General features: G+C 38.9%; 1 protein-coding gene and 1 long non-coding RNA gene across 3 annotated transcripts in view; one reads left to right on the forward strand and one right to left on the reverse strand.

Annotated features, from left to right (window-relative positions):
- LOC148389880 (uncharacterized) overlaps positions 1-4,396 on the reverse strand; it is a 42,242-nt gene extending 37,846 nt beyond the window's left edge. The window contains exon 1 of the long non-coding RNA XR_015861560.1: positions 4,230-4,396. This is a non-coding gene — a long non-coding RNA (uncharacterized LOC148389880). The remainder of the gene's footprint in view (positions 1-4,229) is intronic.
- The window catches only part of brinp1 (BMP/retinoic acid inducible neural specific 1), a 119,988-nt gene that overhangs the window by 66,863 nt on the left and 39,191 nt on the right, over positions 1-13,934 (forward strand). For both annotated transcript variants that reach the window (XM_088391188.1, XM_088391190.1), the window contains one exon: positions 7,019-7,209. In XM_088391188.1, the coding sequence (XP_088247314.1) occupies positions 7,019-7,209 (191 nt within the window). The remainder of the gene's footprint in view (positions 1-7,018; positions 7,210-13,934) is intronic.

Consider the following 13,934-nt stretch of genomic DNA (forward strand, 5'->3'; position numbering starts at 1 on the left):
CCTGTGTGTTACAGTTGCAAGGCAATATTGCCTGTCACTCTGAACGCTTGCTCCAATGTTTACTGATGCTATCACTCGCTTCGTTTATAACACCGCTGCTCTGACAGTAAATGAGTAAAAACTCCACGGCTGCATTTTCTTTCATCAATTTTTTTTTATCATTTTTTTTTACAATGACAGAACCAAAGTAACAATATATAAATCAAGTCCCAGCAAACAGCTCAGGTCAAGCGAAACAACGCCCGACCTCTCTTGCACGGTTTGTGTGTGTCTTCCTATTGTCCCCCCAGTGTGCACTGTAGCGTGTGATTAAGATGCATTCTGTAATATTTGGAACACTTTTTGCTAGATGAATTTCACGGAGGGATTTCACAAAGGCATTTCAATTGCGTCTCTGTCTGTGTGATTTATGGCTGGACTTTGCTTTCTTATTAACATGAAAAAGTATTTCTCCCGCCGCCCCCCCCTCCACATCCCCCGTGGGCTGCCGCATAATACCTCGACAGGAACTAGAGTTCCATAGGTCGACGATTACGGCGGTCGCTTCCTAAGCAAAACCTGTTATTACTGCCCTTCAGGGAATGTTACAAAGTATAATCATGCAATGTTTTGTTTTTTAAAGAGAGAAAGCGCCAGATGTCAGCTTGCTTCATCTGCTGTAATTTAGCGAGACAAAAGAGATGTATAATGCAGATTACTAAAACATCTGTTGGCCTGTGAGGCACTTGATTTATTTGCGACATTTGACTCAGAAACTGGACCAGTTCTACAACCGCTGTGTCAAATGAGAACATTTTTAAGGAGTGCCAGTGTAAGGGCTGCAATTAAATTCTAAAGTCTTGCTTTCGTATCTTAAAGTGTATCTTTAAGATGGAATCGTCTTTGTCGAATGAAGTCAGTTTCATTTTTCTTTTAGTTACCAATGGTCACTCCCATGTTTTTAAATCTGTGCTTTTGAAAATATGAGCGAACTTGGTGAAAAGAGCTTGAGAACAAACATACAGTACTTTTTAAATCCAAGACCCACGACTACTTTATTAAAGGATTTTTGTGGACTGTTCCGGATGATGAACTAGTGCTAGCTAGTGTAGAGCAGATGTAATATATTTGTCAAATACCTCATGCAATTTGCCGTCCTTCAGCCGGTGATGACGAAACACAAACGTACAAATGTGGGCCTCGCCAGGCCATCCGACAAATTGAATTTAATAACATTTGCTGTAATTGCCTTTGAAAAAAATAATAAATAATAACCAATTAGATGACATCACGCTGTATTGCTTCACGGCGGGGACAACATGTACAGAATGGGAGCAAACAAGTCAATACTGTGTGGGAACACCAAATTGTTTCACAAAGTCATTTGTGGGGCAAATTATCATTATTGGATCAAAGTCCATGCCCTACCGACAGTAGCGGCAACTTAAACATCACCTCAGCTAAACTCAGCCAGAACAGAAAAACAAAGAAAAAGCAAATCTTATCTTTATAGGCTGAGAACAAGTTTGTCTTTTTGATTGAGACCAAAAAAAGGGCACATGGAGCCATAATAAATCAAGTTAGGCAGTCTTTTTTATTAAGTGTCAATAAAAAAGCCTCAGAAAGCAAAAACAAAGCCAACTTTTGCATTATTAGGGCATTTCAGATGGATGATGTCATCTTTCAAGCATTCACACTTTGTACTAATCAAACTAACGTTCCATTAACATAACCTTTTTATGTAAAAATAGTTTGACAAATGACAAGACTGTTGATAGTCTCTAATCATCTCTGCTGTATTCTTGTAAATCTGACATCCATACTGTACTTAACGCTCTTTACGTGTCACGTCGGAAATTGTTTCCCTCCCACTGAAGCGTTTTGTCAAGTGACGGTCCGCTTTTTCTTTGTGAACACGAGACGAAGAACGCGAGCTGACATCGTCGTTATTGTGTCCGCCTCTTGCAGCGTTTGAAGTATTAGTCAAGTCATCCCGAACAAATAGGTGGTGGAACAAATGGCTGAAAATGAAAGGTTCATCCCTCATCAAAGAATGAAACCCGGTGCTGTCTTGTTTGCGACAAAATGAGTTGACGTTTTCTACACATGCACTCAAATCTACACAATGCATGGCCAGTTTGATTAGGATTTAGCTTTGCTTCATTGAATTCCGCAGTTTTTCTTCTACTTCCGCAATGCAAAACATTTTTTTCTCATCTTTTTGTTTTCAAAAACAAATTTCAGCCAACGTGTGGACTCGTTTGCCAACTGCGTCTTTTTTTTCCTCCAGTGGCACAATAAGTGATTATGGTTAAAAGGAAGGCCTCCAAACAGTGTCAACAGGGTATATTTTTTTTCATTTCTTTTGTTCATTACTGAATTGAAATGTTGTTGGGGAAAAGAAAGAGATGACTGATTTCAGTATAGCCCATTGAAATGAATGGAAATGGAATTCATTTATTCCAGTTACACAAAGAACTCATTTTACCCTATTAGTACTATTGAAAATACAGTACAATCCAGAAATAAGTAAAACACACTTTATTATGAATAAATAACACAATTCCCTTTGCTCGCAAATAACTGCAAATAGTTTTAGTCTCACATAGGTAGAAAATCCAACCGATGGACCACAAAGCTTCCACCCAAGATCATTTTTGTTTTTGTTTTTTGCCATTTTGTGTTCCTCCATGTTAGGTGTTTTTGAATTATTATTTTCATTATCCTCCCCCAAGAATAAGCATTGTAAACTTACACTACAATCACAAACATGATCACCTTTGCAATGCAGCCAACTTTTCAATTATAAATGTGTTGGCAATCCTGACTTTACTTGGTGTGGACACGTAAACGATTCCCGTTAGGTTGATATAACACATTGCAGTACATTGCAGCATGTGATTCACCTGAGAAAAGCGCAAAACATACTCCTGAATCTAAAAAAAACCAAAATCATCCAGTATTCAAGACGTCAACATCAATCATAATTAATTTTTAACATTTTAACTGCAAGAAAATCTGTAAGCAATTAAAAAGGAAAAATGGCTCAGCAGGATTCAAAGACAACATGTTTCTGGAAGCCCAAAAGTAGACATCTAAAAAAGAGTTACGTGCCTTCAAGGGGAGGAAGAAAAAAAAAATCATCTTCCTGTTTACTTGCTATGATACAAATATCAAAGTGCTTATTTTGGACAGTTCTAACCTGGGCTTCGTTAGACTGAGCACTCGAAAAACAACTTTTATTTTCAGTCGAGAAAAACAAACGTTTATGATGAAGCAAAGCAAACAAAAAAATGTGACATCCCGCTTTAAACGTGAGGGTTATCAGAAATCTACCGACTTTTATTTGAAGCCGACAAGACGTCGTCATAAAGGCCGACGGTGTCACAGTTTTCTTTTTTAAAAAAAGAACGAGTTAAAAGAAGCCGCACATGAACAAAATATCCCAGAAAATACAAGACGTTCTCGGCAAAGTACAAATACACATGTAGAGATCAGTTACAAATCTGGATGGTGGTTAAAAAAAGCTGCGATTGGGAAAAAAAAATAAAAATAAAATGTTAACAAGAACAATAACTTAACTTGAGTTACATCTATGCTAACTCTAAACTTCCTAAAACAACACTGGAATTCAAATAATAATTTAGAACATCCATGATCTTGTCTTCTGACATTTAAAAAAAAAAAAATCCCCATAGATGGTAAAGTAAAATTGGTCCAATAGCCATCAATAATGCAGAACCAAATGTTTTCCCATTAAATCATTTTAGACGTTAAGTACATTTGGCTAATTGTAAGTCCACATTATGAGATGTCGACGAGCGTGTCGTTAACAAGCGCATACGTGTCTAAAAGATCCGAGATACCGCATTAATATTTCATGCCCAAAACTTCTTAGCTAATCAGCCTTTCCTCTTTTTTGTGACTTCGAGGACTCATGCGTTTCTTTTTTTGGCGTGCCGTTTAGATGTTTTGAAACGAGTGAAGTGAAGCAAATGCCTGCAATATAAATACTGCATGTTGCCTGTTTTTTGTAGGCCGGAATAGAAACACAGTGAATAATCTCTGATCTTATTCTTGTTTTTGTGAAACGACCTCAGAGCAAAACGCAAAAGGCGTTACCATTAAATTCCGTGACAAAAATTGCCAGTGAGATTTAAGCATTTATTTACGTTTGTCATTTTGTATGTGACACGCCAACACAATGTAAAGCCCTGTGAGTTACAGGAAGGCCATAAAGCAATAATCACCTGTGTTCCAATTTCCTCGCTCCTATGCAGCCTGCCGTACCATTCGTCTACCCTTTACTTGCTGTGATAGGTCATTAAAGTAGTCTTGGAGCTGTGAAGTAAAGCACTGAATCATGTCTCCCCATTCCATCTGCTGGCATGCTTAATCTGGGGCGCAAGGGCTGGAGCGCATATGGCCGCCGTTTAAGGTTTTATATAACAACTGGCAGCCAATGGGATTCACTGAAAATTATTGTGATGACAGTGAGCTATAGATGTGCTGCTTTTAGTACTTTCGTTGGCTCATAACTGTGAAGTACAATTAATGTTATACAACCAAAAGCCTCTCTGTGGAATTTGGCCAAATGTGCCTTGAAAGTCACAAAAAATTTGATGTTAAATTGCGTCTGAGTTCAATTAATTATCAAAGGAATACATCGTTTTAGTTTTTGCTTTTAAAAAAAAAAAAAAAAATCTACTATGGAATATGATGACATTTTCCTTACTCTTCAATAAGTAGCAAAAGTTGTCACATAGCAGCATAGGGAATTGGGAAGTGAGAGATGCTTTTCTCTGTGCTTTTCAATTAGCAAGAGAGCTTGTGTATCACATTTTGGATGGCAAAGCTTTCTCAAATGAATAATTTACATCGCCCAATATGGCCACTGGCTTGGCAGTCGCTGTACAGTAGCATGCAAGGGAGCAAATCAGGGGAAGTCACGGATGTATGAAAATGGTCATCTCACTCGGGGATAAAGTATGTATAAAGAATAGTATAAAAGTAAGAGTATAGTATAAAATTGTCTTCGATTTAAAAAAAAAAAAATGCTGGGGGAAGCAAATGGTTGAGTCTCAGGAGTACCTCAGGGCCCAATATTGAGCCTTTTGAAGTAGTGGCCATATGCTACCATGAGCCACGTTATGGTGGCTCTCAGAGGTGTCAGAAAAGTAAAGTAAAATTGTTGCCAAGTTGGCAACCTTGAGTATTTTGAATTTGACAAGTGTATATCATCTTTATGCCTTGAGTATTTTCATCAAAGATTGTCAAACATTTGGTTTTAAATTGTGAAAAGGAAAACATAGTTATATTTTCCTTTATTGTTGGATTTTTGGGGATATATTTTTTTGTTTTTGTACTTGGAATTTTTTCAATTACTATTTTTTTTTCTTTTGTCTTTGCTTTATACATTCAGCTTCTTTTCACGCAGTGGTGGTCACAGCATGCCTTTTCCTTTGAATCTCTGTGGTCCTTTTACAATATTCTAATGGTGCTCACTGCTGTGTATTTAATTAGTCACGTCCTTGTTCCACCACTAAAGCACAGACACCAAACAGCATGTGTTAGTCAAATTATAATACAGCGATGGTAAATAATGAGTTGGATGTGTTGTTTGCGGTTTATACATTTCAAAAAGCACAAAAGCTGATATGAAGAAATCATTAATCGGTTGAGTCATCGATCAACTCGTAAAAATAGAAATAGCAGTCACTGAGTTTCCAACCTTGGTCGTCAGTGTTGATTGACAGTTGGTCAGCTGTAAACAAATCAGTACACAAATCAGTTCTTTTTGACTCCATCCCAGCAGGTATCGGAAGCTCGCTGTATTCTCCCACATTCATATTTATTTTTTTCTCACCATGTACGTTTGTACTGTGAAGTAATAATGAGAGCTGGCCGTGTTGTAGAACTCTGAGTGACAACAGACCGTAGTGATAATTTTTTCCTCCATTGTTGTAAAGTTTGGACTCCAAAAGCACCTGTGCATCACGTTGTGTGTGACAAAGCCTATTGGCTACTGGGAAGTGATTTAAGATTGGAACTCAATCATAAACTGAGGAACCATTGAATCTGCACACACTGTGCAATACAAGAAAATCCTCAAAGCAGGAGTTCATGACACGCTGCACGAGTATCTTCCATTCAGTATTATTTTAGAAATGGCAGTTAATCAAGTTTTGCGAAATTCAGTCAAAACGCATTTGTTGTTTTTTAGTTAGCATCAATGTGAAATCTGTGAAAGTGCAAAGCCTTTGAATAGCGACACGGTAGTGATGGATTAGCATATTTTCGTTGAATGACACAAACTACATAATGATATAAATTTGAGCTTAGAGAAACAGCAAAGCTCAGTTTTGTTTACTTCTGTGGAAATAAAAAATGCAGGTGGTCTGTGCCATTTCACGCATTCTCCCGACAGATAATGCGCCATCCAATGGCGGCTTTTTACCTGAATGCCTAATCACGCTTAGACGTTTTAGTTCTTGAATATGCCAGGCACGAGCTATTGACTCAATGACAGTCCGTCTGCTTTAGCGCTTCAACGTGGCAGACTGCTGTAGAAAACCTGGCACTTTTATCCTCAGGCTTAAAGGTGCTCTGCCACAGAGTAACAGAGAGATTTCTTTATCTCTCGTTTCTTGACGTGCGTGTCGGCGGTCTCATGAGTACACGTCGCGAAAGCTCCCACGCAAATATTTTGTAAGCTCAATCTGGCAGATACATTTGTATGTTTTTTGCTACTGTCGAAGAAGATTGTTGTCAGCTTAAGGAAAAAGTTCAGCAAATAGTGATGGTGAAAGCGGTAAACTTAGCAAAGAAGAAATGAAAAAGGCTGATGTACTGCTTTAACCTTCTGTAACAAAAGCGGAACCGCAGATGTTTAGAATTCTTTGACATCTTGAATTATACAAGCTCAGAAAGTTTGCAGGTTTTTTGGGGGTTGGTGAGGCATCATCTGTTTGCTGAAAAATTCCCCTAATCACTACAACCATATTTGCTGACGCAATTGTTTTCGTTGTTTTGCATTCAGGGAATTTGCACGTTGGAAGGTGAGGAATACAGCGATTGAGAGGCGGGACCTGATCCGGAACCCCGTGCCGCTCATGCCCGAGTTCCAGCGCAGCGTCCGCCTGCTGGGCCGCAGACCGACCACGCAGCAGTTCATCCATACCATCATTAAGAAATATGGGACCCACATTCTCATCTCGGCCACGCTGGGAGGTAAAACGGCTTCACTGCTTTGGATAATAGTTAAAGACGGAGGAGAAAAAAAATAAATACCGTATTTTCCGCACTATAAGGCGCACCGGATTATAAGGTGCACCTTCAATGAATGGCCCATTTTAAAACTTTGTCCATATATAAGGCACACCGGATCATAAGGCGCATAGAATAAACGTTGCTCAAACATTAATGCAATCACAATATAGTAACACTTGAAATAGTGAAAACAATAACAATATATCAATAACTCAATGTTGCTCAAACGTTAATATCACACAACATACAAAATAAACACGTAAAGCTTACTTTTAAAAGTTAGTCATCCACGAATCCATATTGGTCCATATATAAGGCGCACCGGATTATAAGGCGCACTGTCGGCTTTTGAGAAAATTGGAGGTTTTCAGGTGCGCCTTATAGTGCGGAAAATACGGTACCTTAACAATGTAACTTTCTACCAACTGATACATACAATATTGGACTGGATCGATTCCTATTCATTCATATTTTCGACTTCTTTTTACACCCTAACCATCCTAACATTGTTTTTTAACCTTGAGGCTTTTTTGTCTCAAGTTGCAGGTCAATACACTTGTTACAATTTGACTCTCGGGATTGCCCATTAAAGAAGACGGTTATAGAGGACAATAAAGGTGCTCAGCAGGGTAGTAATCAAGAAGAAGAGGCTAATTCGCCGCGTGACCACCAACACTTTTATGCTCTCAAGAGTCATTATACACCAGGGTAGGGAAGAAGTGAATTTTCACAGACAACTTAAATTTCACTGGTCAACTGTAAAGAGTGCCATTAGTGGTTGGCCCATTTGAGTGTAATATGGAACCAAATAGAAAGAGTAGAACTATAGAATACATTGACATTCTTGGGTGCATATTTACTTAATGATCCTCACTTTTCTGGGCCTGTTCTATCAAGTCAAATGACGCTTTTGCTCCTGTCTATTTCTTCGGAGAGAGCTATTATCCTGTTCCATATCAAATTTGACATTTAGATTGTGCTCCCTTGTGATTTAAGACATTTTCCATCATATTTTACCTGCTGAATTTTGACTCCCTAACATTATTTTTGGTACACAGTTGAATTTTTTTCATTTCTTCTTGATTACTTTTTTCTTTTCAAGCCTCATGTCTGAAGTGCAAGCACGCTCCCATAAAAACTGCAGGACATCATCGGTTATTTTGACTTGTTGAAGAAGTGCCTTTTTATTCATTTATTTAACTTTTCAAAGGAGAAGCTTTTGAGAAGTTTCGCAATACTGAATTGGCAGTGAAAGAAAGGTAAAAGTAGTTTCATAGGTTAATAGGTTACATTATATTATTGTAGCACATGGTGAATGAACACTTCTAAAATGTCTCAAAACAGGCGCAGGATTCATGTGTTATATCCTCAGTAACTTTTTAAATGATATTGGGGTGAATGAAGTCTCTTCATGTAACAAGTTAAGGAGTGTCAATATGAGGTAAACAGAAAACCAAGATTAAAAGCATTCACATGAGCTTGGTCAAGGAACAAATTCAATTTGAAAGTCAGGTACCACCGTTTAAGATGAGTGAGTGTGCTTAAGATTTCTGGGCCAATACTCATGAATTACTGAGTGTTTCTCCTTCATTGGAACATTTGGACTTTATTTGACCCAAAGCAAAGGTTCAAGTAGGTGCGAATGCTTTAAAGTTGCCACAGAAAGACGGTGGTAAGGTTTGACGACTGCTTTGAGTGAGAGGGGAAGAACTTGAAATAATTTCAACATTTCAGACTCCCCAACAAAAACGTAAGGTGACTGTCATAACTGACAAAACTATCAAACTATCCACGTAATTGCTCCTCACTTTTTTTGTATACACTTGGAGGCTGAGAACAGAAGCTCGAAATGTACTTTACAGCGCTCGTTTCATGTGCTTCAGCGCCCCACATGGTGCTTTTTTGGATAGCGAGGGATTTACTGCACAACTGGGCCGGTAAATAAATGGTAGGGGCTGCTACTGCTATCAAATTTACCGCGGAGGGCGGATCGGCTATTGTGCTAAAGCTGTTTCAGATATGTTATATTTCATCAAATAGCCACTGGCTTGGCAATCATTGTAGTTTTTGATTGCTCCCTTTTTGCTCTCAGCACTAAAACAATTATAACTCAGTTGTCACATTAAGATCTGATCCTGCTTCAATGCTGTTACTAACCAAAACAGTAGCACCTATCTGGGAAATCCATTGTAATATATTGTGCAATCATTATACTATGAAATGAATGCATGTGTGCTACCACCTCAGCAAAATTGATGTCGCCAGCTAGCCTACCGTATTTTCCGCACTATAAGGCGCACCGAATTATAAGGCGCACCTTCAATGAATGGCCCATTTTAAAAGTTTGTCCATATATAAGGCGCACCTTCAATGAATGGCCCATTTTAAAACTTTGTCCATACATAAGATATATATACATTTGGCCCGCGGGCCGGACTTTGGACACGCCTGCTGTAGTGGCTCAATATTGGTCCATTTATAAGACGCACCTGATTATAAGGCGCACTGTTGGTTTTTGAGAAAATTTGAGGTTTTTAGGTGCACCTTATAGTGCGGAAAATACGGTACATTATAATCTTCCATATGTCACCTACAGTATCATGCTGTTTACCCACCATCACATGTGATGCTGTACAAAATGTTCCAGGTAGTTTTGGGAAGAAAAAAGGGGCACAATTGGACTACATTTTCTCCTGCCTAAAGGTTGCTAGAGATAAAGGAGGGGGCATTTATCTGACAAGACGTGCAGTGGAACTTAAACGTAAATGATTGATTCAGAGCACCGAACCTGTTGAACAGAACGAGCGGGTTGTCAAGTAGATTACTCCTTTAGCGTCAACAAGCAGTGCAATATAGATTTGGGCTGAGGGGGAAGAGAGCGGGCGCGCGAGCTCATTCCGCTTCCCCCTCGTAAATGCACAACCTATGATTGGATCCGAGGTGCTTTCGTTGCGACAGTCCTCTGTGCTCAGTGGCACGCTCACCGAAATGGTTTATTGAAATGACTCGGCCGGGGTCGCGGGGGATTGTTTTGTGATGTGAAGGAGAATCTAGCGAAAGCGGCTCGTGCTGCTACTTTTTGTCACATCACTCACCACTTTCAAATCTTTGTGTTGTTCTGCTGTCCATTCAAAACATGGTTGAATATTTAGGATTGATTTGTATGACAACAATTCAAGGTGTTTTGTGAAAAAGGCTAATTTATGCTTCGGCATATACAAACAGTGTTTTACACACTGTGTGTTGAATTAATGTTGAGCAATTAATCCAAGTAGATATTAATTCACACAAATATGAAGAAGTACATAACCTATTGTTTTTGTGGTATTTCTGTAATGCCTTAATATGCCACATGATAACAAACCCTGGCTAATAGGAAAGTAATAATTGGTGTCAAGGAAGTATGATACATTTCAGCTCTGAGGCTAAGATATTTGAACAGTATATCAAGCAGGAGTCAGGTTTAGCCTGGGTTGTTCACGGGAGTTATAAAACAAACAAACTATGAAGCATTCATATAAAAACTGTGTTCAAACTGTTTTGTGTTCAAATAATATCTTCTCATGATATTGTTTATTTTCACCAACACTGCATTAGTCTGGAGCAGGTTTCACTGGAATAAATAATTGGATTCCTTAGACATAAAAAATAAATACATGAAAAAAAACAAGATAAAAATACATGTCTTATAGTTCAAGACTGACAGTTACAACAATGGACGTTTCTTCAATAGAATCAGGAGGATTTTTTTTACAACATACTGCAGTGGTTGCCTGTTGTGAAGCACTTTTACATTGTCCTAATTATACACTGAATTATTTTTTCCATGCTTCCCTTTACCGTCTTCTTAATCAATGTGCCTGTCATACTTAAAAGCATCTCTTTTGTGACTGAATGGAAAAAAAAAAAAAAACATCATTTGGCCTCGCTCCGCTGGGTGATTGCCATACATTGCATCGCCATATAGTTTAATGCTTCTCCATAAAGTGATCCACACGTAACATTAACACAGGATGGAGGGCTCCATCCTTTCCATTACTGCAAAACTCTACTTGCACTCTACACCCTTGTGGACATCGCTGTAGATACCATGGATACATTTGCAAAATATGCAAGGAGTTACTTAGTGGGGGGCTTTCAAGGTGATACACGACATTGTTTTTTAAACAGCTTAAACAAAAGCGCATTAATTGTGATTATGGGCAAGCGGGGTGGTCTGTAATAGAAATTTACTGCCAGAGTAGAGGCTATAACCACAAATATTTATGAAGCTTCACGCAACGCTAGCTTCCTATAAAAAGAACTTAAATGTGGGAATAATATTAGTGTGCAGCAGTGCCATTGAAGCGGGGCGCATACATGAGGATTTTTAACATCCAAACAGATTTGTAAAATGTAAGAGATAATATATGACAAGGAATAAATGTGGCTCAAGATTTTCAATACAGAGAAGACCTCCACTGGAAATTATGTGTCTCCTCTCCCTGGAAAATATAAAGAACTACGGGAGGAAGCAAGGCTTACTATTATCTTATCTATTCGCAACATTTTGGTTTTGCACACGTGGTTATTTTAATTTGAAGTAAATGACTTAACTGATTTAAGATATGATGAACCAGCAGCTCATTCCCACCAAAGTTGACCGAATTGGTAATGGTCAGTTAATAAATTGTCGTCATCTCTCTACAACACCTATTTTACGAGCAGATCCAGGTGGAATGATCCCCCCCCCCCCCCCCTCGCAACAGTAGTTTTAAAATAATATTAAAATTATAATAATAACAATGCATTCAATTAATTTCTTTCAACCATGACTGAGAGGGTTTGATGCACACGTCATATTTGTGAATGAAATAAGATGAGACCACCCACACATCGCCTGAAACAAATCCATCAAAATTGTATTACACCACCTGCGCCACAACTTAGACCTGTTTTCACCTGGTTTCACCTCACCCAAACACGCCAAACTAGAATTGCCCCAGTACGAAAATAAAGATGATTCATCTTTATGCTGAACGCATCAGCGCGCGTCTACGAATAGGCCCCAAGGTCTTCATCCTCAAAGGTACAGAGTACGTAGAGTAAAAAAAGAAGGTCAGGTACCTCTGCTCTAAACATTTAACACTTGCTTAGGATAATTTTTTAGAAACATCCAATAATTGGGCCTTTGCCGAGTGATTGCGAAAGGAAGAAAAAATTGTCAGTCTGTGCGCACTCCGTTTCAGTCATCTGACTGGCCCCGAGGGGGGCAAGGTGATTTTGTACTCCAACCAGGCACCAGACTGCAAGTCCCAGTCACCACAAGTTAAGTGACCAATTCACATGCGTCGCTCAGGGACGATAAAGCGTTGGAGGGCACCGCGGATGTGAGCATGTGTGACACACTCCAGCCCGGCTGCGGGCGTTCGCATTTGCCTTTTTGTTGAACCGCAATCTTGGAAAGACGAGGTCACGTGAGCCTGTGGGATTGAATCGGGGCCGTTTGCTTGTTTGCTCCTCCGCTCGTCGGAATGAGATGTGGATAAACATGATGTTTTATAGAATGAGCAAAGCGCAAACCTTTTGAGAATGTGTCAACACACAAATGTATGACATGCAAATCACCAGCGATTGCCGCACGGCGGGTAAATATTTGGACGTGTTATGGCTCAGTGCAGTCACATTTCTCCCCCGCCCGTGTCTGAGGTGTCGTTGGTCTACTACGTTTTTCTTATTCAGTTAAATACACTCCTCTAAAAGCCATACTAAATTTTTGGAAGAACAAGATAGAACAAATGTTTATTTTTATATACCATGCAAATGTGTTGAATGGATTTTGCCTTTTTAAAGCAATTCCCTTGGGCTTCTTTTATCTGTGTTGCATGCAATGGTAAAAGCAACTACTGTATTTTCCGCACTATAAGGTGCACCGGATTATAAGGCGCACCTTCAATGAATGGCCCGTTTTAAAACTTTGTCCATATATAAGGCGTACCGGATTATAAGGCGCATAGAATAAATAACTCAACGTTGCTCAAACATTAATGCAATCACAATATACTAACCCTCGAAATAGTGAAACAATGACAATATATCAATAACTCAACGATGCTCAAACGTTAATATCACACAACACACAAAATAAACACGTAAAGCTTACTTTAATAAGTTAGTCCTCATCCACGAATCCATATTGGTCCGTATATAAGGTGCACCGGATTATAAAGTGCACTGTTGGCTTTTGAGAAAATTGGAGGTTTTTAGGTGCGCCTTATAGTGCGGAAAATACGGTAACCACCCTTTATAAAAAATATATCATCTAGCACTGGATCATTAACTGTCACATGCATCATATCTTATATCGGCTAATAGTAAAATGTCGAATGCTTGTCTATGTCATGTACTTTAAGTGTAAAAAGAAGCTAACAGAATAAAAATCAAATATTACTCACCCTGTCGTTAATCCCTGACAGAATATATCCAGAACAGCACCGCTGCCTAGTGGCATTTTATAGATACTGCTACTGATATTAAGTTTTTAACGTCGTTACCTCTACATCCCCCATGACGAAAAAAAACCCCGCAAGAACAGCTTGACATCATTTCCTCTTTGCTCAAAGCTCTGTCCCAGCAGGACATACACTCTTCCTCAGCTCAATGTTCGGTCACACTCCAGGAATGCTAACAGCTGATTCTGAACCAGT

This window comes from Syngnathus floridae, chromosome 12 (genome assembly GCF_059516105.1).
Source record: "Syngnathus floridae isolate MCC-2025c chromosome 12, RoL_Sflo_1.0, whole genome shotgun sequence".
Lineage (NCBI taxonomy): Eukaryota > Metazoa > Chordata > Actinopteri > Syngnathiformes > Syngnathidae > Syngnathus > Syngnathus floridae.